The sequence below is a fragment of the Psittacula echo genome (genome assembly GCF_963264785.1).
Source record: "Psittacula echo genome assembly, chromosome: 25".
Classification (NCBI taxonomy): domain Eukaryota; kingdom Metazoa; phylum Chordata; class Aves; order Psittaciformes; family Psittacidae; genus Psittacula; species Psittacula echo.
In genome coordinates this window covers 2,424,416-2,451,075 of record NC_137760.1, presented here as the reverse complement: position 1 = coordinate 2,451,075, position 26,660 = coordinate 2,424,416, and the positions used below count along the sequence as shown (strand labels likewise).

Sequence of the window (26,660 nt, the reverse complement as noted above, 5' to 3'; positions counted from 1 at the left end):
AGTATCTGGAAAGACAAAGAACGCTTTCTTGCCTCCTTTGTGTTCTTTTTAAAGACCTCAATAAAAAGATGCTGCAAAACTCCTTGGGTCAATGCCACCTCTGACAGCTCTGAGGCTTCTTGAAGTGAGTCCAAAACTGTGCGAGTGTAAGAAGAACTTGGATCAAGATCAGTCTCTGATTTGGGTGTCTTTATGTATCTCTATCAGCTGCAGGGCACAGAACTGGTGTGAAGTCTTTGTAGAAGAAGTCTGGGGGCTTGATTCTGTTTTCTTCTAATTTGTGAATTAAAGAAAAGCATGGGGACTCAGAATTAAATGAAGCCACTCTGAGAAGGTGCAATGAGAGGGTTGGGGACGAGTAGCCTAAAAAGTGCAAGACACTGTAAGGAGTTTGGGTTGCTGCAGCTTTGGGTTATGGTGCATCTTGTCACGGCGAGCAGGAGAAAGGCACCTGCAGGAGGACAGGGTTTAGGCAGAGTCTGGGAGCACGGAGCCATGTGGAGTGTCAATCTCAGCCTTGCATTGAGTCGAGATGTGCAAAATGCCAGCACAGTTGACCACAGAACGTCTCATTCTCTTGTCAAAGCCATAATGGTTTACTTAGTCTTAATTTCCATTTATTGGGTTTTTCTCCAGCAAGAGAATTTGGCATCCTCATAATGAGCCTCTTCTTACATTGCGAGTTTATAGCATCAAGCATTCAGTTGCAAAGTGCTGGCTCGCTGATCATCGTGTTCCTCTCTGGGAATATGAAGAGATAATGATTTTAAATGTGGCTTTTATTATCTTAGAGTTAGGCTTTAGAAATACTTGTCCCACTCTGAGTTCTTGGCCTGCTTTAAGAGAGGCTTTACAAGTGACAAGTGTCTTCTATCGCAGGGCTTCTGAGTAACACAGTGAGTAACTGAGCCAATGGTGCTTTTGTGAACTCTCTGTTGACTGCAGGAAGGTTAGTTCTATTGCTTTTGTCTATTTTAGGTCAAGTGAAGACTTTAAAAAGCCTGCAGCGTGTTTCAGATGATGGTTTATGTATTGGAGGAGTAATTCTTTCTAAACGCAGACCTATGCATTTATAGCCATACCCTTGAGCTTGAATAGATGGAGAAATTGGCTGCAAGTAGACTGCAAGGTACAGATGGAAACCTTGCTGTGCTAGAAGGAGTCATTATGGTCAGCAAAGTGTGAGCCTTCATTTTGAGCCACTTCTATAGCTTGTTCTGGTAGAGATGAGGAACAAATGGGTTGTAGACTATTCCAGTTGTCCCACTTCAGTGCCTTCGGAACTGAAAGCAGGAATCATCCTCCTTTTGTGAGATAAAGAGGGTTTGTTTTGATGATTGTAGCAATGGTAAGACCAGTCCTTAAAATAGGTGCTCACCATTCTTGAACTTCAGGTTGTTCCTTTTGTGTGCCAATAGATGTTTGGGAAGGTTCCATGGAAAAAGAGCTGTAACTTCAGATGGGGAGGGTTTTGTTCCAGAGGGCATGAAGATGGGACTGTTGATGGGAAACCAGGGTGAGGATGCTGGAGGGGAAGGAGGTGCAGCAGGACCTGAAGCTTATTGTGTGAAGAACTAAAAGCACTGCTTACCCAACCATTGAAGCCCAGCAGAGCAACAGTTGCAGAGACAAACACTCGGGGAGGATGTGCTATTGACGTGTTGATTGGCACAGCCCTGAACCGAGCTCTTGGGTTCAGCTTTATCCTGGCAAATGCTGGTTTCTGACTTCCCAGAGCCATGGAAAATGACAGGGTTTTATGTGACAACCCACATACCTGATGTGCTCTGTGCCTGCATCTCATTCCAGCTGCCCTGCTGCAATAGTCATTCTATGGGATGATCAACTTCAGTTCAGAGGGGAAGAAATAACCATCCTTTTAAAGGCTGATGGAGCTTCTAGGGCAGTGTCCGGTTGCAAGTAGGGGTCAGCTGCAGGGGCTGAAAGCTGAGTTTCCCCATGACATGAAGTGTAGTGTGGTTGTCCTACCTGCTGGCTAGAAGGGTGTTTTGGGTATACTTGGAAAGGGGCTCAGTTCCATGTGTCTGATAAGGGATGGTTCAGAAGATGTGTGGAACTTCAGTGAGGTGTCCTTTAATGAGAGGCGGATATATGGTCCAAAGCACCTACACGTTTCATTGAAGGAGATAGTAACTGGTTTATGGTTAGCAAAGCCTTGGCTTCGTGTGTCTTCTGGAGACTGATGTAACCACTGCTATAAAGCCACAGAGTCATAGAACAGCCTGAATCTCCCTCTTTTAGTTTAAAACCATCACCCCTCATCCTACCACAACAGGCCCTGCTAAAAGTCTCTCCCCATCTTTCTTATAGGTCGCTTTTAAGAACTAAAAGGCCACAATAAGTCGTTTTCTTCTATGCCTCACCATATAATGACAATAAATACTTACTTCCCAGGTCAGTTCTCAGAACTATATGGGCTATGTGGCATTGGTGGGACTGGAGTGCCTGTCTCAGAGTTATTCCATACATCTGAGAGGGATTTGCACCTGAGGCTTGTGTGTCTCTGTTCTGTCAGGTTGGTTGTGGTGGGAGTTGGTTGCTTGTTTGAGAGCAAGTCTTGACATACTTCCCCTTTCATCTGTTATAAGACCCCACTGTCTGTGTAGTTTAATCAGCTTATCAAGGCTTGGTGTTCCTTTGGTCCTCTCTGATACACGTTTGCATGGAAAACAAGTAATGGTTTCAAGTCCTGGTCTGATGAAAGGAAGGAGAGCCAAGAAGCAACCCAGCACTGTTAACCTTTGTCTATGGACAGGTCTCCTCTGCAATCTGTCCCTTACAGACACAGACAACACAGGGGTGCCTCTGAGGTTAAAAAGGTGTGTTTGGTATCAGTCCTTTGTGCAAAGGGAGTTGGAGAGTTCGTTGTTCTCCCAGATGGACCATGTGCCTTTGTACCTGCGCAAAGGCCCTCATTGCATGTCATTGGAGGTTGTCTTTGGACGTATTTCGGTCATATAGGGAAAGAAGAGCTTAAGGTACCATGAGTCGAGGTTTGCACTGAAAGGCTGCAAATGGCAGCTAGGTGTGGGGAGAATAACATCTCAAATGCTCCTCTCTTCTTCCGCAGGCTGCAGTTCAATGGGTTTCTGTCGGAGCTTTGATGGTTATTTCCCTATAAATGTTGTTAGCTGTAGCCAATGAATTAAATAAGTGATGACACATTGATTTCCCAGCTCCAGGAAGGGGTTTTTTTTCCCCAATATTAATATTCCAGTGTTCACAAAAGTGTTGATGCCAGAAGGGGCATTTAATGCTGAAAGATTCTAGTTAACCTAATTTTCTCCTGGTTCTTGCAACATAAAGAAGAGCAATCCAATCCCATTGTGGTCCATGGTTTGTCCTCCTTTAGCTGAGGGGTGCAAGGAGTAGCCAGAGCACTTGAGATGTGGCTGAAGGTGTTTCACTTTTCGTGCTCTCCAGCACAGTGGAAGCACTGGAGAAGTTTCCTAACCTGTTCCTCCAACTGCATTTGAGTCTCTAAATACACTTGAGCTAAAAGCTGTGTGTAATGGGGGCCTGTAAGGATGCTGGAGAGGGACTCTTCATCAGGGACTGTAGTGATAGGACAAGGGGTAACGGGTTCAAACTGAAACAGGGGAAGTTTAGATTGGATCTAAGGAAGAAATTCTTTACTGAGAGGGTGGTGAGGCACTGGAATGGGTTGCCCAGGGAGGTTGTGAATGCTCCATCCCTGGCAGTGTTCAAGGCCAGGTTGGATGAGTCCTTGGGTGCCATGGTTTAGTGTGAGGTGTCCCTGCCCATGGCAGGGGGGTTGGAACTGGATGATCTTAAGGTCCTTTCCAACCCAAACCGTTCTATGATTCTATGAATGGTGTGAGCTGGTGGAACTAATCTCAACCGCAGCGCAGAGAGACAGGTCTTCACTCACACAGGATTTATGAGCTTAAGGTTGTGCTAAAGGCCTGTGCAACTGCTGTGTGTTATCGTCAAGTGTAACCCCAAACACTTGCACCAATGGGAATCATTCTGCTCTTCAAAGCTAAGCCTGAAATGTCATTGCCAGTTTGATATCTCTGTAAAGGCACAACATGGACGGTGTTAAACAAGACAACAACTGCCTCGCCGAGCAATGCGCAAGGAAACATCAGGCTGGGACACGACAGTAACAGCCATTACACTGATATCTCCTGTCCTGTTTTCCCAGGTCGGGAAGTGTCCTGCACCACTGGAATGAAATCTACCATTTTGTGGAGCATTTGGCCCGCAAGTTCATCAGGTAAGAAGTGGGGCCATGCTCTATCATGGATAACACCAGGGAACACAGAGGAGCCCCTCATGCTTCCTCACTGACTGCGTTTTCCCTAGGTTCCTGTCATGCAGAAATAAGAGCAGATAAGCCAACTGTTCCCATTTTCCCTGCCTGACTTCCATGGATCAGATAACGGGGATGGAATCCTCTTGGCTGGCTACAACCTGAGTACAGCAGCCCAGGTCTGCAGGGACAGGCGTGAGGCTGCAGCTTTCAGGCGCTGAATGACTTGAGGCTGGATGAGAAATCCAGTGGGTGGGATGTGTTGTGATAAACACCATCAGCCTGCCTTTGTCTCCATGGTGATCCCGGGATGTGCTGAAGCTTTTCTTGCTTCAGCAAGCATGATGCAAGTGCTATTTACATCTTCCTGATGGTTTGCCTTCACTAGGAAGGATCAGGGCAAAGCGTCTTTCACCCTGTTGAATGAATCTTGATAGCACTCAGAGCATCCTATGTGTTAGGTATTAAGCTCTGGGCCTTCAAAATAACTCTCCTTTTCCTCTCCTTCTCCAGCCCTCAGCTGAGGATGTCCTTCATTGTGTTTTCAACGAGAGGGACCATTCTAATGAGGTTAACAGAAGACAGGTAAGAAGAGGTTTAAGGCGCACAGCAGCTTTTCTGTCCTTGTAGCTTCCTTCCCCTTCCTTGCTCAGTGATTTCCAGGGCTGTGAGCAGTGTTGGGACATCTTTGTGCCTCTCAATTTCATTGTCTGAATCACCAGCCCATTTTCCCCTGACAGAGGGCCTAAGGTATGTTATAGACAGCAGTGTTCAGGTTACATTACAAGCTCTGCATAGCTCTGGCAGTGACAGTTTGATTGCCGTATTTCTGAAGCATGTAGATCCCCAAGTTAATCCCAGTAAAACCTATGGGATGGGTTTTCTTTTTTCTCTGACTTCAAGGAGAGCTGCATGAGCTCCTTTAATCACTTCTGCTTCCTCTGCTAACTTCATTGCCACGTGGAGCAAGAATATATGGAACACATGTGAAGACTCTCTAAGGCAGCGTGTGTTTTACATATTGGATGTCTAGGAAATGGCATACCAGAGCAGCTGCTATAGAGGAATGAAGAGGGAGCTGGCAGCTTTCCTAAAGAGCAGTCCACATACATACCAGCCTTGAAAGTGTCATTAAAGCCAGGCAGCCCAAGCAGCTCCTGCCACTTACTGCAACTCGAAGTGTAAAGAGAATGACCCTTGTCCAACTTGGTGCCAAAGGAAAACCAGTTCTCTGCTTCTTCCTGCCCAGTGTATGGGTCTCTGGCCTGTTCAGGCTGGAAGTGATGACACTGAAGTGTTTCCCATGTGGAAATGTACTTCATATTCATCCAGCTGTCCTAGAAATGCTGATGGGAACAGGATATTGGTAGTCTAAAAGCAATTGACTGGAGAGCTGCTGGGTTTTACTGGAGGACTGACAAACAAGGTGCAGGCTTTGTGCTAGTCCTTTAGTTAACACGGGCCTTTCTGAAGCAGGAAGCTGCAATAGTGGCAAGTAGCAGTAGTAGCATCTGAATGTGGAGATTGAGGGTGCTCAGCATCCCTTGGGAAAAACTCAGCGCATCTCATGGCATTGCAGTGATGTATTTTAAAGGTCTTTGCTGTGTGTTTTGAAGAAGAGTCCCAATGACAAGAAATGCTCTGGATTCTAAATTCCAGCTTTGGCTGGGTATGTGCATAGGTAGCTGAATAGAGGAGATATTGCCCCTACCCACCTTTAACACACAGCTCGGGGTCTGGCCAGTTTGAGATATCACGGGTACAGAATGAGTTCCTGATAGTTGGATAACCCATTGCAACCAGATACTCTTTTCTCTGCGGGAGTTACTGCTCTGTAGAGTGGATGATGTCAATGAGCTGCTGCCATCAGCCTCACAGACATGAGAGGGAGGATGTGAGCACACAGATTGGATTTGCTGGAGTAGTTAAATTCGGGACAAAACTGGCTTCTGGCATTCAGGGTTGCAGCATCAGTGGTCCTCCAAGCACTGACTCAACCTGTTGCCCATGAAGCTTGTATAGTTTGCTCAGAACCCTTTATCTTGGTATTAAAGATGTGTGGCGTGTTCTTGGCTTCAGAGTTGGATGTCTGCAATTCAGTGGACCAGCAAATGGGTGCCCACCCCATTGAGCCTGCAGTTACCTGTCATTTTCCTGGGAATTCTAAAGAAATTGAAGCATTCCCAGGACCATAATAAACTATAGGGAAAGGCTTTAATTCTTCAGCTCGGTCTGAGCAGGAGCTGAAGATGTGATGTTCGAATAAACCAGAGTTGGAAGCTGGTTTGGAATTGGTGGCATTTGTATAGTCAGGAAGTGTGAGGAAAACGAGCCGTGGGCAAGTCAGCTGCTCTGCTTCTGTTCCAGAGGCTTGACCAGGGTGACACAGGGAATACGAGAAAGAAATGCATGGAATCTGACCTCGGGATGCTGTGGGAACACTGAGAGCACCACTGCTGTTTTCCATCTCCTTAGGAAGTCATCTACTGAGACATCACCTTAGCCTGGATAAGCACTGAGCTAACTCCTTTTCCCCCCTCTCTGTATCCGTCTCCTGTGCCTGGATCCCAGCTCCTGATACATGTGATCTGCCTTCATTCCAGGGAACAGATCCGCATGGGGCTGGAAGAGCTGCAGAAAGTCCTGCCGGGAGGCGACACGTACATGCATGAAGGATTTGAAAGGGTAACCAGATGCATGCCCAGTGCCTCTAAGCTGTGTCCGGGTGCTCCTTGGGATCTGGTTAATGGTTCTCAGGGAGGGGAGTGGGGCTGTTCCCCTTTCCTAGGTACGATAGGTACATTGAAGTGTTGGCATTCAATGTAGGAGCTGGGACAAGGGACCTGCAAACCCTACTCCTTAGCTTCTTTTATTGCCTTCATCCTTTATGGGGAAGCTGCCTTTTCAGAAGGCTTTGGCATTGCAGTCCCTATAGAACCATGGTCAGGAGGAGTGGAAAGCTGTCTAGAGTCCTGCATGGGGGCTGTTAGTAGGGTTCATAGGGCTGGGTGAGGGCTAAGGCCAAGGCTCTAACTTGGTGGCCAAGTAATGCTACACAGAGGTGACTGCTTGTTCTTATCTTCTCCTTCAGTGTTATTTAACAAGCTCAGAGTTTCTTTAAACCTGAGCTCCTGACCCCCATCTCCCAGTCCTCTACATATGAGAGGACTGGGAAACCAGTTGCCTATTGGAAATGCATGTGAGGACACAACAGTTAATTGATCTGACAGAGATGCTGGCTCTTAACCAGGGGTCCAAAACCCAACCCCAGAGCTTGGTGACTTCAGAAACTTTCCAGGAGAAGTCCAAAACAAAGAGATTTAAATTCTGAATTATCATGGAATTCGGAAGCCAGGAATGTTCAGAGTGAACCACTCTGATTTAGAACGGATGCACAATGAAGTGTTTGCCCTTCTACCATGCACAGTGCTCTTGTGCATGGACCAAATGACATATCATAGGCAATATCCCTCTGAGGTTGGTTCATCTGCAATCAGAGTAGTTGAACCTAGAGCTGCTGGGGAATATTTGGACCTAGGATGCTTCCCAAGGAGGGAGATGAATGGAATTTTCCCATAGCAGAGTAGCAGGAGACTACATTATCGTTGGCCAAGGACCTTAGGGTTGGTTTGACTGTAGGCAAGAAACTTGTTCCATGAAGCAGCTACCTCTGAAAGCGGAGGCTATGTGCAGACATGGCATCCTCACTGCCATCTTCTCCTTCTTTCTGGTGCATGTGGGCCCACAAAGTATTATCATTCATTTATTGCTAATAATATTCTGATTTAATTTCAGGCAAGTGAACAGATTTACTATGAAAATGTTCATGGTGAGAGACTTTCTTGATACATTGATTATTATTTTTTCTCTTTCTGACTGATGAATACAGTTGAAATGCAGATTTACTGTGGGAGAGGTGGGGGGTGGCTCCTGTTCCTACAGGAATATTGCTATTTAAGGTAGTAGTTCCTGGAAAGGAACAGTTGGAGCTTTAAGCATCCAGAGCTGGAACGAATGGATGTCAGGCCAAAAGCAAGAAGCCAGCTGAGTGAAGGTACTTACTCTTACCCAGTATGGTACTTTATGTTGCCTTTTGTGCTTGAGGACTCAGGTAACCATTTCTTCTTCCTTCTGAAACATGAGTTTGAGGAGATGCTGGCAGGTAAAAGTGGTTTTGTTATGAGCAGTTATGAAACCCAGTACTAAGGGCAGACAACTGCAGACAGATTTGTTCTGTCCTTCCTTGCAATTAACATAGAAAGCCTGAACTAGAGCTATGAAGGTTTCTCTTTGGAAAGCAAAAGATAGGCAAGCAGATGGTTGAGTACAAAGCCAATCCTAAGGGTTTTGCAGGGCCATTCAGGAATCAGATGCAGTAGAGACTAAGTCCACAGAGCTTCGGGACTCACCTGACTGCAGCAGGATGGAATAGGTTGCTCAAACAATTCGATTTGGGGTGGATAATGCTTTTGAATGCTGATGTATATAGTACAAGTAACCAGATTGCCATTACATGCAAGAAGCAGTGGACAGCTGGGTCCTCAAGTCCGAATGCTGGCCTGTGTATTTGTCCTTGCTCCACTCTAAGAAGTGTTTCTGTCACCTGCAGTGGGTCCAGAGGCTCCTGCAGTAGTCGGCGGACGGAGAAAGGCACCTCTGGAGGCCATAAGTTGGCACAAGAAGTGCTTGATTTCCTCTGTTTCTTACAGAAAGAGCCTGGCACTTGACCCTATGTGTTGTTCATTGCTTGTCAAGTGCTCAACTTTCCCATTGCTTCATTACCACCTTATTTATAATTGGGGATTTCTAAGTAGCACCAGGAAAAGTAGGGATCAGATCTCTGTTCTGCAGCACCTGAAGCAGCTCCTTGTTGGGATGTTTGTCTCTTCAGCAGCAGCTTGTAAAGGCACAGGAAAACTCCAGCGATGGTTTCAGGGATGTAAAGGTTGATGATTTACACGCATGGACACGTTCAGCCTTTATCTTTCCATGGCAGTGTTTGCGCAGAGGTACCTACAGAGCTCCCTCTGATCCGTAGCACGACTGTTGTCAGAAATAGGAATTGATTCTGGTGTAAACTAATACACCTTGAAAACCCCAAGTTATAATCAATGCAAAAGGAAGACTGCGAGGTTTCACTGCTGAAATCAGTTACATAGGAGTGTTGAGGATTTTAGGCCATTTTCCCACCATATCTCTTAAAATCCTAAGTGAGCTTTTTATCACAAGCTGAAAAAACATCTGGATTTATCAAATTGACAGCATTGATAAAACCAGGGAGTAGCTAGGAATGCTTTGCATTGGGTTTTGATGGCTGCAGTCTAATCTACTCGTCTGAAAGAATGCAATAGTTATGAGGGTGTCAATTGAAACTCATTGGCACATCAAAGGAGGGTGGTATAAAACTGGTCCTGAAGGCAGGTGAGTGGAAGAGCATGCAGCAATTAATGGCTAGTAAGGACATGGGCTTGGTGGCCACTGTGTCTGGCCCTTTCAGTGCACTAGGAGGTCACTAGCAGGATGCTTTCTAGGGTAGCGTAACAAATACAACTCAAACCCAAAGAACTAAGGAAGTTTGTGTCTTTAGGTTACAGAACTGCAAGTGTCATCATTGCACTGACAGATGGAGAGCTCCATGAAGACCTGTTTTTCTACTCTGAGAGGGAGGTAAGTGTCTTACATGTTCTTAGCCAGAGAAATGTCTGGGCTTGCTGCTTGGAAGGCAAAAATGAAGGAAAACCTTTTCTCTAGTGCCAAAATTTCACCTTGGTGCTCCTTAGATGGGAATGTTGCATTCGGTTTGGAGAGAAGCAGTTAGGGAGCTGATAGAACAGAGATCCTCAACTTGGCTCTTACACTGGGAGTTGCTTCAGTTCTTTGGGTTTAAGTTGCTCGGTGTAAAACTGGAACAATGCTTTTCTCATAGAGCGCTTTGCTATTGAACAACCTGAACTACTGCGGTGTTCTGATGTAATCTGACTTGCTGCCACCTTTCCTGAGAATGGGATTTTGGTGTAGGGGCTCCTGTTCTAATGAAATGCGATTAAATGACTTCATACTCGTGCAGGCAAGAGCATTTACAACAGTTGCTTTCTGAATGGTAAATGCACCTTCATCTGCCTAGCAATGAAATAGCCTGGCTTGCTCTTTTAACTATGTTTTTACCAATACATGACGAAGGCCTGTCAGAAACCTGCATCCATCCCATTTCCATCCCTATCATCCTGCCTTTCCTTCTTTCAGGCTAACCGGTCGCGCGACCTGGGGGCAACGGTGTATTGCGTTGGTGTGAAAGACTTCAATGAGACCCAGGTAAACGATGCCTCCTGTTTCCTGAGGTCCCTGCAATGCTGCGTGTTGAACACATTCAGTGCTCCTCAAGTGGTCTGTTCTTCAGTGTGAGGTCTCTTGGTCTGGCTGTTGGGTTTAAGCCCCTTTCTCTCTATATATCCCTATGTGGAGGACTGTCCCTCTGCATGTCACTGTGACTCCTGCTAACAGTGAGAAAAGCAGAGGTAAAGACAACCAGAGAGCAGCAAATCAGCCTGGCTGGAGCTGTAGGCAGGAGGAGGTTGTTGGGACTGGTTTTTCCCCATCAACTTGAGATGTTGCCATAGAACACTTCAGTTTCAGGCCAGCTTCTCTTTCCTGGGAAAACTATGCTATACAAAGCAAACAGCTTTATTAGTGACATTAATATTTTAGTGGTTTCCTATCTGATAGCCTGACTTCTAAATTTACCATATTGGTAAATGTCGGTATGCTGGTATGTCCATGGATTGTGTTCACACCAAGTGTAACAGTTGGCATTGCTTTTCTAGCATGAGTGGGACACCTGTCCAGCCCCTGAGTGCTGGAATAGTTCTGGAATAGAGCTTTTCCAGGCTCACATAGATTCAAGGAGTCAAACCGAATCTGGTTCAGAACAATCTCCTTTGAATCAAAACCAGAGTAAGCAACAGAAAAGCAAAGAGGGAATAAAAAGGGCAAAGAGGCTAGGTCTGAAGAGCAGACCTCAAGGCCATTTTGATGCTGAAGAAACCAACTGGAATTAGATAGCACTGCCTGAATTCCCAGGATGCCCAAGGAGAAGGACTATGGGGAATGAGTTGAGGAACCTGTAAACATCCTGCTTTACAGGAGCTGCTGTATCCCAGCCACAGCAAAGCTGCTCTCCTGGAGCAGGCAGGGGAAGGCTGCCTGGAGCATTGCTCCGGATGCAAACCAGGAGCTGGCACTTTGGTGCTTTGCTTGAGAAGGGAGAGTTGTGAGTGACAGGAGCCGGGAAGGTGGAGCCAGCGGGGTTGATGGAGGAATGTGTGGCTGCCTCCCCTTTGCGGTGCACAGGAAAGGCCAGGAGCCTGCTGGGTTGCTGTTACCTCTGCCATGGGAGAGAATTACTATAACAAACCCTGGCCTGGCAGGACCAGACCTCGGTTTTGCTCCAGCAGATGCATGGAGAGCTCATTACTTCTCTTTCTGCTTAACCCTTCGCATGCCACTCACAAGTAAACCTGCACGTAGCTCTTTACTGATAACGTCCTGGCTCCCCTCATCTTACCACCCCTTCCTTGTCATGTAGGTTTCCAGATGCTCTTTTGCTACCGTCTTCCCTCCACTTGGAAAATACCTCCTGTTAGGTCCCTGCTTTCTTCTTCTTGCTCTCTAATGGCTGCACCTTGACAAACAGTCAATTCTCTGTCCTGGCAGGAAAGGTGAACCTCTATCTCCAGATGGGGCATGATTTGCGTTAGTCTTCTCTTTATGGGAAAACACTGCATCGTTTTGCTCAGTTCCCTGGTTTAAATGGTGTGTGTGCTGAAGTGTTTGCTGCAGTAGTGGCCTGTCAGGTCGGTGCTGGGGCTGTTCTGGTTGGGGAGTTACTGTGCTGGCTGATGGCAATCAGGTGGGAGACGGGTTTTGCACTACAGACCATTAGGCTCTGGGCATCGGTGAAACCCATTTTGTTTGTCTTCAAAGCTAAAAGAAGCCTTTTCTGATGCCTGCTTCAGAGCTTTCTAAAATCAATCAGGCTAAAGAGAAGCTTTTCAATGCCTGACAGAGCTATAATGCACCAGCACAGATACTTGGAGTATTGGGGGTTGTGACTTGCAAGTGGCTGAGTCTGGAGAGGTCTCGCTTTGCTGCCTGCTGGCTCATTCACCTCATTCTTTGCATTTCTGTTTGATTCTCTTTCCCCACTGTGTCAGCTGGCCAGAATTGCCGACAGCAGGGATCACGTCTTCCCAGTGAACGATGGCTTTGAAGCCCTTCAGGGCATCATAGACTCTGTAAGTATTTGGGCTCCTGTGTTTGCGTGTTAGTCTGGCTTGCACAGTTGAGGGTTTAGCTTTCCTGTGTTCACAAGGATCTGCTGACTGCTAATAAATCACTTACACATGTCAAAGAAACTCATCTTTGTACTAATATTGCTACTTCCAGGTCGAGTTTCTCAATAGGTCCAAATAAAGGGAGCTTTGAGCCCAAATGTTATCTCTGTGGGCAGTAACTGACTGAATGGACTTAAGCACAAGGGGACTGATCATCAAATAGCTGCACAGCCTGGGACAGCAGGGATCTGTTAGAGCACCTTCTGTACGAAGGATGAGAGCACTCTTCGGTGTTCCTGCTTGGTCAGCATCCTGCTGCCCTGATGGTTGTGCTGCATTGCTCATCTCTTGAGGATGGGGAAGGGAAGCTGCTACGTATGCCAAAATCCCCCAAAGTCTGCTTTCTATGCTCAGTCTTCTGACAAATGGGTTATTAGTGGCAGGGGGCTGGAACTAGATGAGCTTTAGGATCACTTCCAACCCAACCCATTCTAGGATTCCAGGACTGCTGCAGGCTGAAAAAATTGGGAAGAACTGAAGTGATTCATGAAATGTTGCTTTGCCATGAAAACTGGATATGTGTAATGTGGTAACCTGAGAGACCTGATGTGAGCATTTAATAGACGAAGCATAAGAAATGTGGGGATGCTTTTCTGTGCCCATCCTGAGCGAGCTGTTCAAACTTGGTCACCATTCCCAGCACTGCCAAGGCCACCACTAACCCATGGCACTGAGGGCCTTGGCTCCACGGTGTGTGAACACTTGCAGGGACGGTGCCTGCAGCCCTGCCCTGGGCAGCCTGTTCCAATGCCTGAGCACCCTTTGGGGCAGGAATTGTTCCTCAGCTCCATCTAAACCTGCCCTGGTGCAGCTTGAGGCCGGTTCCTCTTGTCCCATCCCTTGTTCCTTGGGAGCAGAGCCCAGCCCCTCCTGGCTCCATCCTCCTGTCAGGCAGTTGGGAAAATCAAGGGGAAGGGATGCGGGGTCTGGGCACTTGAAGAGCAAGTCACCAGCTCCAGCCTCTTCCCTTGGGTAGCTGCCTTACCCATCTCAAGCACAGGATGAACCCCCAGGCTTAACCCTATAGTGTTTCTCATCACTTTTAGCAGCTTATGATCACACCTTCTACTTCTTCTTCTACCCCAAATGCATCTTTAAAAAGGACTTAAGCAGATTTATCTTGCTGAGCTCATGCAGCTATCATTGGGCAGGAAACTCTTCATAAACAAGTTCTGTTTGTAATTGGTAAGAGCCATGGTTATGTAGTAATTAACCATATGTGATAATGGGTACCCAGCCTCAGCGGATCACTCACACTAGCAGTGACGGGGCAGTGACCTTCTATTAAACTTCAGCATCCTGTTGGCTAATCAGAATTCCCAAATTTGGTGGAAAAAACCTTTATAAGAAATATGCAGCTGCTGTGTGAGGTAAATGTCTGCATGCTTGTGGAGCAGAATTCCAAACGGGAGCTTCCAGCATCCAGGAGATGGATTTGGGAATCAGCGCTCCTCACTAAGTGTGTGCTGCTCAGGACGGTGGGATGCTTCCTCATCAAGAGTGAGCACATGCTTCAGATGCCTTTCTGCCTGGGTGCCAAAGCAAGCTGCAGTTAGTTCCTAAGTGAATCAAAGCTGTTGTGGCTCTCCCTATGGAAGTGAGGATATGGAGTCTGTTCTCCCTTGTGTCCTTATGGAGCCGTGCTCAGCTGGGGGATTGCATCCTCACTCCTGCATGTCATTTGCCTTTCTTGGGGAGCCAGGCTGCACTGAATGAAGTGCCTCTTTAGACCATACAAAGCTGTGCAGCCCCTGGGAAATAAGAGAAGTGATGAAATCCTCCTTGCTGAATGCATTGAAGTCCTTTTTGAATGTGTTTGTGATGAGGAAGAGACATGAAGGAATTCTTGTGCAATAGCCGCTGTTGCCTGATTTTCACCGTAGGGTGGGTGCTCCAATGGTTGGAGCATTGGAAGCTTATTCTAAAGCAAACTAAATATTGCAGTGAGCACTGTAAAAAGCATTTTTATAGTCGTGGAAATGGATTGGATTGGGTTGGAAGGGAGCTCTGCACCATCTACGCCACCTACTATTGCACCCTGTGTCCAAGCTGGCTTACAGCACGAGTGTGTGCAAAGAGCCATACAAGCCATGAATTTCAAACTTAATCATGTCAGGTTTTGCTTGATTTTTAAAAGAATGGAAGTATTGACTGGATTTTTCATGCATTTGTTCTCATTTCTCTGCTTCTCTTTCATTTCATTGTGACATGAAGGAGAAGAAATCATTATTAACACGTTTGGGGGTGCTGAGGGAGAGGGGAACAGAATCTAAGGGAGAATTGAGGGACATGTGAAAAGCTTCTCTTCTTAAAGGAGATGTTTTTCAGTGGAGAGGAAGAATGCCTGGAAAAACCTCAACTCCTGGTTGTGCTCGTGTGTCCTGGCACTTTGGTTGAAAATGCTGGAACTTCAGAGCAACAGAACCTGGAATGACTAAGGGGTGGGAGGTAGTAGAGGACTGACAGGAGATGGAGGGATGGGTAACTACGGATGGGTACTTCGGAAGTGTTCTTACAGCCCTCTTTCTCCTTCTTATTCTGCCTTTCAAATTCTTCTGGTGCTTTTCAGTTCTGTTCTCAGCTGTTGACTTTCTCTCTTTTTCCACTTGACAGTTCCTGTATAACCTTGTTCCTGCAAATCCTCCCTCCTCGCTTGTGAGGCTGCCAGCAGCTCCAGCAGCCCTGCTTCCTTCAGTCCCTTGGTACTCCTTCCATCTCTGCCCACCCTGCTTCTGAGTAACTCAAACTCTTGTTTAAAAGTAGAAAATAGCTAAATCACGGCTCTGGCTGCACCATCTGCAATCAGGTATTTGAGTCTGATTGATTCAAGAGCTGTGATTGCGGAGAAATCAGAGATTATCTTTTTCTTACAGCATTGATGCTGTTGGTTGCTGCTCTTTCCTTACAGATGTTTCAATTTAAAGTTGGGAAAATAATTTTGGTGTTGGATTGGAGTCATGATGCTTGGCTGACATTTACTTGCCTCTTGGAGCTGACCTAGATCTTGCTTAGCATTACCTCGTCTGGGGGCTGCTCAGCCCAGCACTGAACATCACAGCTCTTGGTTGCTGCCCTCACAGGGGCTTATAGACACTGTCACCAGTTTGCTGGCTGGGAACAGTGAAGAACTGGACTTGGTCTTTAGTGCAGGGGAAAGGCTGCTGCATGCAAACAGCTTGATCCATTCTAGAACCATGTGGGAATAGAGAGTACCCAGCTCCAGAATGCCTGCAAGCAGCATGCCAGGCCTGATGCTGAAGTACTTGTGTAAATCACTGTCTACATGTGACATGGTTAAGGGCAGTGCCAACCCTGCAATGACATCCTGCTTGATTTAAGTTTGGCTAAAGTAAAGAGCAATTGTCCATACACCCTGATTTGAAATCTTTGATGATGCCCTCAGGTATGCTGTCATGGGTCAGGTTATCATCTGATGAAGTTGGAGCCCCTATGCTGAGGTGTAGGAAGTGGCTATGCAGCTATTCCCAGGATGTTTGAATGCGAAGGCAAACAGCTCAGCTTAAACTTGTGCTGTTTTACTTGGAGTTCTGGCCTCCAGCATCATTTAGGGGAGGGAGGTGTGACTGCAAAGGGAGGGCAATGGCACTGCCTCACTAACCCTTCAGTGTGCACCTGAATTGTTGTAAATCATAGTCTACAAAGGCCGGCGTGTACTGGGATCCTGGAGAGCATCTGCTGCCTTCCTCCATAGCAGGAGCTTGCTGTGGAAGAGCAGTGACACGTGGCTGGTGGGTTAAAGTGTCCTAAGGTGGCATAATTGTGACATGAATGCCAAGTGCAACGCTGAGTTAAGCATTTGCATGAGAACAAGCGCTCACGCTTTGCTGTGTGCTTCTATAGAACAAGTCCAAGAGACTTCCTGACACATTGCCTGTTTTTTAGATTCTGAAGAAATCCTGTATAGAAATCCTGGCAGCAGAGCCTTCCAGCATATGTGCAGGGGGTAAGTATCAGCTGAGCCCTATTGGTCATGTTGCCTAAAACACATTTTGGGTCTATAGAATCATAGAATGGTTTGGGTTGGAAAGGGCCTTAAGATCATCCAGTTCCAACCCCCCTGCCATGGGCAGGGACACCTCACACTTAACCATGGCACCCAAGGCCTCATCCAACCTGGCCTTGAACACTGCCAGGGATGGAGCATTCACAACCTCCCTGGGCAACCCATTCCAGTGCCTCACCACCCTCTCAGGAAAGAATTTCTTCCTTAGATCCAATCTAAACTTCCCCTGTTTCAGTTTGAACCCGTTACCCCTTGTCCTGTCACTACAGTCCCTGATGAAGAGTCCATCCCCAGCATCCTTGTAGCCCCCTTCAGACACTGGAAGCTGCTCTGAGGTCTCCACACAGCCTTCTCTTCTCCAGCCTGAACAGCCCCAACTTTCTCAGCCTGGCTCCATACAGGAGGTGCTCCAGTCTCTGATCATCCTCGTGGCCTCCTCTGGACTTGTTCCAACAGTTCCATGTCCTTCTTATGTTGAGGACACCAGAACTGCACACAATGCTCCAAGCATCTCCAATTGCTGGCGAGTGCAAAAGGAACCCTTAACTGGTGCTAAATCTGCTGCTTTTCTTGGTGAAAAGGCGCAAATTTGACAGGTTTGCTCAGTGTGTTTCAGGCAAACCAGCCTGCCTCCTTCAGACCGTGCTGCATCTGCTCGTTTCGGTCTCAAGCAGAGACAGGATCCCCGTGGTTAATCAGACATCCCTGATACGCTGCTTTTCCACTGGACTTGAGCTCATTCCCCAGCAGTTGAGGCTCCTGTGATTCCTCTTAGGCATTCATCAGCCCCCACACTCCAGAGCAGAGCTTGTCTCCCCCATCCTTCCCAATGGCTCTCACACAATGGGCCTGCGAGGCAGCAGCAGCTTCCCTGGCTGGGTGTGCTGGGATGATTTGCAACTTGGCTGTAAAGGAGTGGGACCTGGAGGGGATCCCAGATTCCAGAGCAGAGCTGCTTTTCTTGACAAGTACAGTGTGCGAGTCCTTCGGGGAGGTGAAAGATGGTGGGGGCTGTGAAGTGCAAAGGGAAAGCTTTGAATCTGCACCAACTTGGTTCCTTCTTGCTCCTGGGAACCATCAAACCAAGGGCAGCGTTTGATGCACTGGGGTTGCTCCTGCGTTGTCTTGGGAGGTGAAACGTTGCGTGTTCAAACCACAGCCACCAGCCAAACATCACTGGGGATTATCTGAGTGCCTTGCCAAGATAGGAATTCCCACAACAGGAATTGTGGGGGCCGCTTCCTTCGCTGGGTTTGAGTCCTTGTGTCCACGGCCAGAACTTGTCTGGGTCTGTGGCCCTGCTTCAACAGCTGAAAGTCCGAAAGTGATGCTTCCTTGCAAGGCAGTCTTACTGCTGATGGTGGCAGGAAGCTTGTAAACCTCCCCCAGTGTTAGGTTCGAGGAGCTGGGATAACAGGGCATAGTAGAGAGCTGTCAGACTTGTGAGGAGGTGATCTCATTGCTCAGTGATGCTTGTTCCAGAAAGGACCGCACAGTTCCGTGCTCAGGTGTAGGGGACCATCCTCGATGCCTCCTGCATTAGACCTTGTGGGGCTGATACAGAGAAGAAGCAAAGAGGAAGACTTAGGGAAATGCCCACACGCTCTGGTTTGTCCGGAGACCAGGAAGCTGATGGAATGAAGTCCCCTGTAACTGCATGGAAATGAGTCCCATCAAGGACTCCTGGTCATTGTACAGGCTCACAGGGCAGGATGTGGCCAAACTCATGGCAACTGCTACAAGTCTGAGTTACCTAAAGCTGCCCTTGAACTTCTTCAGGTGATCTGTCACTGGGAGATTGTTCTCCTTTCTGTGGAAAGATACTTTCACCTTTCTTCATCCAAACCTTTCTGCTGTTTAAAATGCCAGCCTGGGGAGGGGGAAGCTCAGTGTCGCTGAAGCTCAATGTTCTCACTTAAATTCTCAGTTAAAATGTGTCTGTTGCGTGTTATTGCCTATTGCTAAAGGTTGAATTTGGGCAGGGAGGGAGTGGAAGGTCCATTCTTTACTATGTTTAAACTTAAAACTTCTTAAACTGCATGTTTCAGCTGAGGAGAGCAAGTGAAAACTGGTGATGTAGACACCTTGTCTAGATGACCATTCTGGGCCTCACCATGGATCAATAACTCACTGTCTCTCTTGCTCCAGAGTCGTTCCAGGTGGTTGTGAGAGGAAATGGATTTCGACATGCCCGCAACGTTGACAGGGTGCTCTGCAGCTTCAGGATCAACGACACCCTTACCCTCAGTGAGTGCTTTGGATTTTGTCTGATCCTGCGCTTGCAGAACAGTCTGGATCTTCAAGTATGTTGGCTGTGAAGGGTATAATTGTATGGGATGAGGCGCTATGGTGGTGGTGTGTGCTGTGACTGACAGCAAGGGTGTGACTAGATGAGCTTGAGCAGTGGAGGGAACAGATACAGAAGATGAGAAACTTGCCTGTAAAGAGCATCTCTGTGTGTCCTGTTGGGTTAAGTACGTGGTGAGGTCAGGTCTGTTGGGCTGGAGCAGCTCTGCTCTGGAGCCAGGCTGAGAGAGCTGGGCTGGGTCAGCCTGGACAAGAGAAGGCTCCTGAAGGGGAGACCTTAGAGCAGCTCCAGTGCCTAAAGGGGCTGCAGGAAACCTGGAGAGGGGCTTGGGACAAGGGCCTGTAGGGACAGGCCAAGGGGAATGGCTTTAACCTGCCCGAGGGGAGACTGAGATGAGCTTTAAGGTCCCTTCCAACCCAAACCATTCCATGATTCAATGGTTACCTATATGTTGTGGTATTTAGCAGGTCTGGTCATGCAACTTAATTAAACACTGCTGTTGGAAGCTATAGTGGAGCAGTGGTTAAGGCATTGATGTGCTTCTGTGGAGGCAACTTGGAAAGAAGTTTCCTCTACAGAGGAACCAGGAGAGGAACCAAAGTAAGAGAAGCAAATTAGACCCCGAGTGTCTGGTCCCTCTGTGAGGTGTATGAGATCCATTTAGCTGGAAGAACTAACAACCCTATTGTTCTCATCTGGCACGTTTGCAAACCCACATAGGAAACCAGATAGCATAACTCACAGCTAACACCACCGTGACAGCAGAATTCATCTTGTCTAGCATAGAATCTATTCTGAAGCTGCCTGATCCCTTTGGAGGTGGTCCTGACACTTGTGACAATGAAATACATGCATGAATTAGTTAAAGTGTAGAAGTCAAACGGCTCAGTGTTGGACTTGCTCATGCTTTGAGCATCTGTGTAGCTTGCTCTTTGGTGAAGTAACTGTTTGCTAAGGCTGTTTGTCCTATGAGGAATGGCACTGAACATTCAGAGCAGCTATAGGACAGTGAGTGTGTGTGGTTTGTCCTGAATGGCTCTGTCACTGTTACAGTGGCTTCCTCTGCAGTAGTTTGGTTCTGGAACTGCCAATGGTGGTGTCCCGAAGCAGGAAGCCTGGCTGCTGTGGCTTGTGTTTGCTCCATAAAATCAGACCCGAACCTGACACATGGCCAGAACTCCTTAAATCTGGATCATGGCCACGTTGAGGTGTTGAACCAGAGTTCAGATCCAAAGTTCTGTTTGGATCACACGTGTTATAATGTCTCTCATAGGAAACCTACCCTCCTCTCTCCACCTGGAAGGAAGGTTCCAATGGGAATGAAAATGCTATTGGGATATTTAGAAGTTTCTTTCTTGTCCAAAGTCTGAAGCCACATGGAGCAAACTCTACTGTTCCTGCTTCCCAGATGGGAGAATTGAAGGTGGCTGCTCCAAGTGAGCTGCCTGCAGACACTTCTTCGCTCATTTCTGCCTCCCTATCCACCCAATAATTGTCCTTATTATGGCCCCCTATGCACTGAGCCTGAATGGAAGGTGAAAGTAACTCCTCCTCCTGCTTTGTGAGGTAGGGAGGTGATGCTGGTGTTTTCCGTCATTTCTGTCCTATGTAAACTCATTTCAACACTTGATTTCCTGTTCCACTTCTCCAGAGAAGACTTCTTGCTCCCTTGTCACTGGCGTGCAAGGTTCCTCTGTTACCTGAGGTTAAAGATGCTCTTGCCTCCCAATGGCTTCTCAGCTCCTCTTCCTCCGAGCTGGCTGGCTCTGCAGCAAGCCGCTCATTCCTGGAAACATCCAGAGTGAAGAATGTCATCCATCAGCTTTCCACTCCTCAGCCTATGGAGACACAAAAGCATCCAGTGCTGCCAATGGGAGGAGCTGTTTGCGAGGGTTACCTCACTCCCAAACACTGTGACCTGGTGGGGGTGAGGAGAAAGACTCTTTCCTTGCTTTGGGTGTGCTGATGCTTGTCTGGCTGTGATTTATTCTGGTGTCTCTCCCCATCGTTTCATAGTAGTTTTTTGGGAAGGATCAGCTTCTTTTAGTGCAACCCATGGGTGCTTTTTAGTTGCAGCTGTCTTCTTGTGTCCACAAAATGACTGTGGAAAGCAAGAAGGGCCAAGTGTTTCCTGCCCTCTGACACGGTGCATTCATTGCATCCTGCATTGATGCATCAAAGTGAGCTCATTCTCCTTGGCACTGATCCGTTTTGCTCAGCTCCAGGCTGTTCCCTACGCAGTGACCTGGAAGCAGGAGGCCATAAACTGAGTTTCTGAGTTCAAACCATTCCCTGGTTGAGGGAACTCGATAGTTGCTCAGCAATGCTCTCAAACCCAAGTCTCTCTGGTTGGGAACAGCTCTCTAAAGCTGCTCTATGTGAGAATGCGTCTTTGCTTTACAGAAGCCTGAAGATCCAGTCCGTATTCTCTCTCTGCACTGGAGCTGCAAGCAGCTTACCCTAAGAGTTAACTGAATGAGAGCTTAGTGGAAACCATGTGGGGATTGGCTTGCTCAGCTGGTTTTGTTTGTTTGGAACCTCTCAGCCGCTGGTTGTATCAGGGAGGGAGTTATTGTTAAAGATAACACTGAGCCAACAGTTCCTGAAGCCTTCAGTTATCCCAGATGAGATGTCAACCAGCACAGCAAGGACTTGCTGAGGTCAAGGGCATGAGCTAATAGGGTTTTATTGGGATTATTGGCATGGAGAAGTGGCAGGTGAAGAAGAGAGCATCACTCATAACACTATGGGGTAAAACAGCTGTAGAAGCCATGAAGAACACTTGGCTGAGCAGAGCTGTAACCAGATGCATGTTGAAGAGCAGCGTGTTTCTGCCAGCACAGGGCCTGAGAGAATTGCTTTCAGGCTGCACAGAGTTAAAAGTAATTACCCAGTGCAGTGACTTACGACTGCTTTGTGGTGCTCAAATGGCTTTGTCTGCTCAGGCTCTGCAGGAGCCAGCAGGGATAGTTCTGGGCATAGAGACGGGCTCTGTCCTGCGCTAAAGCCGAAGGGTTGCTGAGGAAGCAGCACCACAGCAGAGATGGGGTTAGAGCTTTGTGCTCCAGGGAATGCTTTGGACACTTGGCCCAATCTGAGCCTCTGCCCAAAGTTTCTTCACTTCTTTTGTCAGCATTGAGTACCAGGAGTGAGGAGAAGTGGGGCAATGACAGTGGGAGCAGGACTTTGAAAGGGAGTGAAGTGTATGGGGACTGCATCCCAAAACTGCCCCGCAAATGCCTTGTGCTTTCAAAGCCTTGCTCCATTCTCCCTGTCTTTTTCCTGGCAGCACAGCACTTTCCTTGTGATACCTTTTTCACTGTCTCACAGCCTGCTCGCCTTTAGCACAGGAATGGTTTACTTCGCAGTTCCACTCTTTAATCCCCCATTGATCGCATCACTTTAACCCTCCCCTCAATCTTTTCCCTTCCCTTTCTTATGGTAGCTTTGCCCTCTTTCCGCTCTGGTACTAGAGGATGTCCATCGCTGCATACAAACCCCATCAGGTGCTCTGGGGAGGAGTGTGGCCTTTATGAAGGACACAGCGAATGCTTCTATTTCTCCTAGGTGAAAACATACACCAAGGTGAGCTTGGCATCATGTTTTGAAGGGTGACCCAAGTCATTGCTTGACAAAGAATATGAACACAGAAGAAAGGGTCATGCTTCCCTCAGATGCTCTCCTGACCATCAAGAATTGCAGGTTAAAGAGCTTTTAAAGCAGGATTCCTATTGAACCCATCAGAGAAAGAGAATCCTTCCAGATTCCTTCTCTCCATCTAGAGATTGTGAATGCGATATCATTGCTATGTGCAGATCTGCTCTTCCCCCATCCCCTAACTCTGCTCTCAATGGCTTTGGCATTTGAAGCTCACGCGTCCCTACACAAAGCAGAGCAATTACAACATGATCTCAATGTGGTTTTCATTACAGCATTAACAAAACATCTCTTATTTACGGGTCGGTCTTGCAGTTGCTGTAGCTCAGAGAGTGTTCCAGTGTCTTCCTACATTCCTATCTCCCCACAAAATGGTTTGAAATGAAAACTTTGCTTGCAGAGCTGTCATAAGGAGTGGTGAGGATGAACAGAGATTGAGCTTTGGTGGCTGGTGCGGAGGATTATAGAAGATTATTTGTCTCATCTTGGGTGACAGAAGCATTCAGGCTCTATGATTTGATGATTCTGTGTGTACTGGTCTGATGGAGCAGAGTCTTCTCCCCTGCAGAAGGCATCCTCAAAGCATTGCCTGAGATGTACTTCAGTTGAATTGAAATCATAAAGAGAGGGATGACAGAAGGAAGTTGTTAGCCTGAGAGATGGGAAGTTTGACAAACGGCTTTTGCATCCTCTTCTGGAATAAACTATTGCTGATGCGGTGGGTCCAACAATCAGCACTGTGAGAAGACACTGTGCTTCCTCCGACCCCCTGTAAGGATCTTTGCAGTCAGTCCTCAGTGTGCCACTTGGTTCTGGGGTGAACCAGTAACCAAAGAAAAGGCTGTTAAATAGCTTGGTTATATGGCTAAAAGAAAGTCCTGCTGTCCTGGTCCCCTTCTTTGGGGTGTTGTATGTCTCCTTCACTGGGGTTTGTTCTTCTGTGTTAAAACTTAATGCATATATTGAGGCTTTTATTATTACGGTTGGGAAGCCCTCCAAGTGCTGGCTTGCTGAAAGGTTACACCCTGCTAATGGCGAAAGAAACTATTCCCTGATGCTGGAATAATAGATTTTGCAGGCTGCAGATAGTTGTTAAAGGTGCAGGAATGCTGGGTAGTGAGTTACAGGAATGTGAGCGGGAGCAAGGACCTTGTTGAAAGGGGACCCACAGAAAACAGATGGATTTTTGTGTGTTCTTTTTCTGTTTCTTCCCTATATCCAACCTGAACCTCCCCTGTTTCAGTTTGAACCCATCACCCCTTGTCCTATCCCTACAGTCCCTGATGAAGAGCCCCTCTCCAGCATCCTTGTAGCCCCCTTCAGACACTGGAAGCTGCTCTGAGGTCTCCACGCAGCTTCTCTTCTCCAGGCTGAACAGCCCCAATGTTCTCAGCCTGGCTCCATACAGGAGGTGCTTCAGTCCCTGAGCATCCTCGTGGCCTCCTCTGGACTTGCTCCAACAGCTCCATGTCCTTATGCTGGGGACACCAGAACTGCACACAGTGCTGCAAGTGGGGTCTCATGAGATCAGGATCATCTCCTTTAACGTGCTGCTCACACTCCCAGAGTATGGGCTGCATCAAGCAAGTAAGATGCCCAAGCTCTGGCCACGACTGGTGTCTGAGCTGTGCTCCAGACCTGGTCACCCTGTCTATAGCATTGCCGATGGATACAGACATTGCCAATATATCCATTGCCGATGGATACAGACATTGCCAATATATCCATTGCCGATGGATACAGACATTGCCAATATATCCATTGCCGATGGACACAGACATTGCCAATATATCCATTGCCGATGGACACAGACATTGCCAATATATCCATTGCCGATGGATATAGACAAACACAGTGGGATTTCTTCCTGGTTACCCAGCACGAATCACTTCCTGGGCAGCAGCAACATGGAGTGCAGTGCTCCCCTCCCAGCCTTCCATAGCTCTTCCACTCGTGTTGTCAGCTGAGCAGAGGCCAAACCACAAAATTCCCGTTCTGGCAGGGGATCTGGAGCTTGGGAATGTTCGGGCCCATCTCTTCCTGCACCAGAATGCAGCGAGCTCCTTCTGCAGCAAAGAGAAGCGGCGTTTCACAAGCGCATCCTGCAGATACGGATGTAACGGCAGATGAGAAGCGTTGTTTTGTTTGGGTTCCCTATGTAAGTTTTCCAGGAAGGAGTCAGACGGCTGGAGTTATGCAAACCAAATGGATCCTCTTTTGTTTAGAGCAAAGGAAAAGGATCTCTCATTTTTGTGGTGAAACACAAACATTCTCCAAGCAAAATCATCTCTCCCTGTAGACACCCATGAGCTCCCTCCTGGGACCCCACTCTGATAAACTGGGTAGAGAGGCACAACTTCCATGCAAGTTGGGGGTGGGAATAGAGAGAAAGAGAAACAAAAAGCTCATGGCATCGAAGTAGAAGGCCTTGTGAAATCAAGTCAACTTTGTTTTAGGGAATGCTGGCACGGAGAATTCTTTGGCCTTTGCTGCTAGTGTTAGTGAAGGAGAAAACAAGACATCAGTCTTCATTCTTTTGGCATGTGTGTGCTGAGACAATGCCATAAATCGAAGGGACTTAATGATAAATCATAAATCAGGGTGAGAAGAGATCCAGGGCCAGATTCACCACCACTGCTCTTCTCTTGCTTGTGCAAGGTGGGGAAAGCTGCTGGTTTGGTTGGGTAACTCCATTGCAAAACAGAGTGTGTATGGAATGCAAGCTCAGCATCAACCCAATGCCTCTGCTCCGGGCTGTGGGAAGTGAGGGATGTGCATCATAGCCCTCCATCGTGTGATTTAAGTGCTTCTTGTCTGTCTGCCCCTCTGTTAATGAGGAAGTAATATAGATAGTGTGTGGTTGGCAAAGGGATACCCTGTGCTAAATACATCTGCTCACAGTGTTTAATGGAAATGACTGTGTGTGTTCTTACCAGAGAGCTAGGGTGGAAGGGACCTTAAAGCTCCTCCAGCTCCAACCCCTGCCACGGGCAGGGACACCTTCCACTGGAGCAGCTTGCTCCAAGCCCCTGTGTCCAACCTGGCCTTGAACACTGCCAGGGATGGGGCAGCCACAGCTTCTCTGGGCACCCTGTGCCAGCGCCTCAGCACCCTCATGGGGAAGAGCTTCTTCCTTTACCCCTTACACAGTGCTCGATCCTATTTATGCATCAAAAGTGAGGGAAAACATTAATTAAGCTTGGTCTTGAAGGCCTGTATTGCTGACCTGGTAATAAATCCCAGTATCTCTATTTTCCAGACGAGAAGCCTTTTGTAGTGGAAGATACCTACTTACTGTGCCCAGCGCCTGTGCTGCGAGAAGTTGGCATGTATGTGTTTTACTTTCCTGTGAGAGAATGAGTCTCTGTCACCTCACTTTAACCTGTTTCTGACTTGTTCCTTGTGGTTTGGGTGTTTTTCAGGGAAGCAGCTCTTCAAGTCAGCATGAACGATGGTCTGAGCTTCATCTCCAGCTCCGTCATCATCTCCAGCACACACTGTGTAAGGTTTGATTCATGCGCCTTACAATGATTCAGTGGGATGGTGGGACTTAACAGCAGGTATTTTACACTGGTGTTGGGTATTGTGGGAGCCTGGTGTGCAAAGGAGCTGTTTCTCTCTTTGAAAGGTGAGCTTGTGAGCGTGCTGATTTGACATCATGTGTGTCATAGCATGGCAAAGCTCTTGAGTCTTCAGTACACACCATGGACTCTGCGGTAGGATGCAGATCAGAACAGGACCAGCAGCCACTGCTCTAGAGGTGCCTGTATCTGCACAAGAAGCATGTCTGCGGGCTTTGTTAGCTAGTCTGGTTCCTCTACAGCAATGTGCTGCTGCTGTGGAAGGTGTGTGGCTGTTGCAATCACAGCCTTTGTCTGGACACCAATGTGGTTGCCAAAAGATGGGGGAGATTCTGCACTGCAGTAGCGGGTTTATGGCTGGTAGCAGGGAATTGCTGCATCCAGTCTCTGCTGCAACCAGGCA

At 47.5% G+C, this 26,660-nt stretch overlaps 1 protein-coding gene across 1 annotated transcript in view; it reads left to right on the top strand.

Moving 5' to 3' along the window:
• Positions 1-26,660, top strand: part of ANTXR1 (ANTXR cell adhesion molecule 1) — a gene marked incomplete at both ends in the record, with an annotated part of 75,551 nt that overhangs the window by 6,198 nt on the left and 42,693 nt on the right. Inside the window, 11 exons of the mRNA XM_080634383.1 lie at positions 4,190-4,261; positions 4,811-4,882; positions 6,901-6,982; positions 8,093-8,126; positions 9,885-9,964; positions 10,541-10,609; positions 12,508-12,588; positions 16,591-16,651; positions 18,860-18,958; positions 25,936-26,005; positions 26,099-26,177. Coding sequence (XP_080490509.1) covers positions 4,190-4,261; positions 4,811-4,882; positions 6,901-6,982; positions 8,093-8,126; positions 9,885-9,964; positions 10,541-10,609; positions 12,508-12,588; positions 16,591-16,651; positions 18,860-18,958; positions 25,936-26,005; positions 26,099-26,177 — 799 coding nt within the window. The remainder of the gene's footprint in view (positions 1-4,189; positions 4,262-4,810; positions 4,883-6,900; positions 6,983-8,092; positions 8,127-9,884; positions 9,965-10,540; positions 10,610-12,507; positions 12,589-16,590; positions 16,652-18,859; positions 18,959-25,935; positions 26,006-26,098; positions 26,178-26,660) is intronic.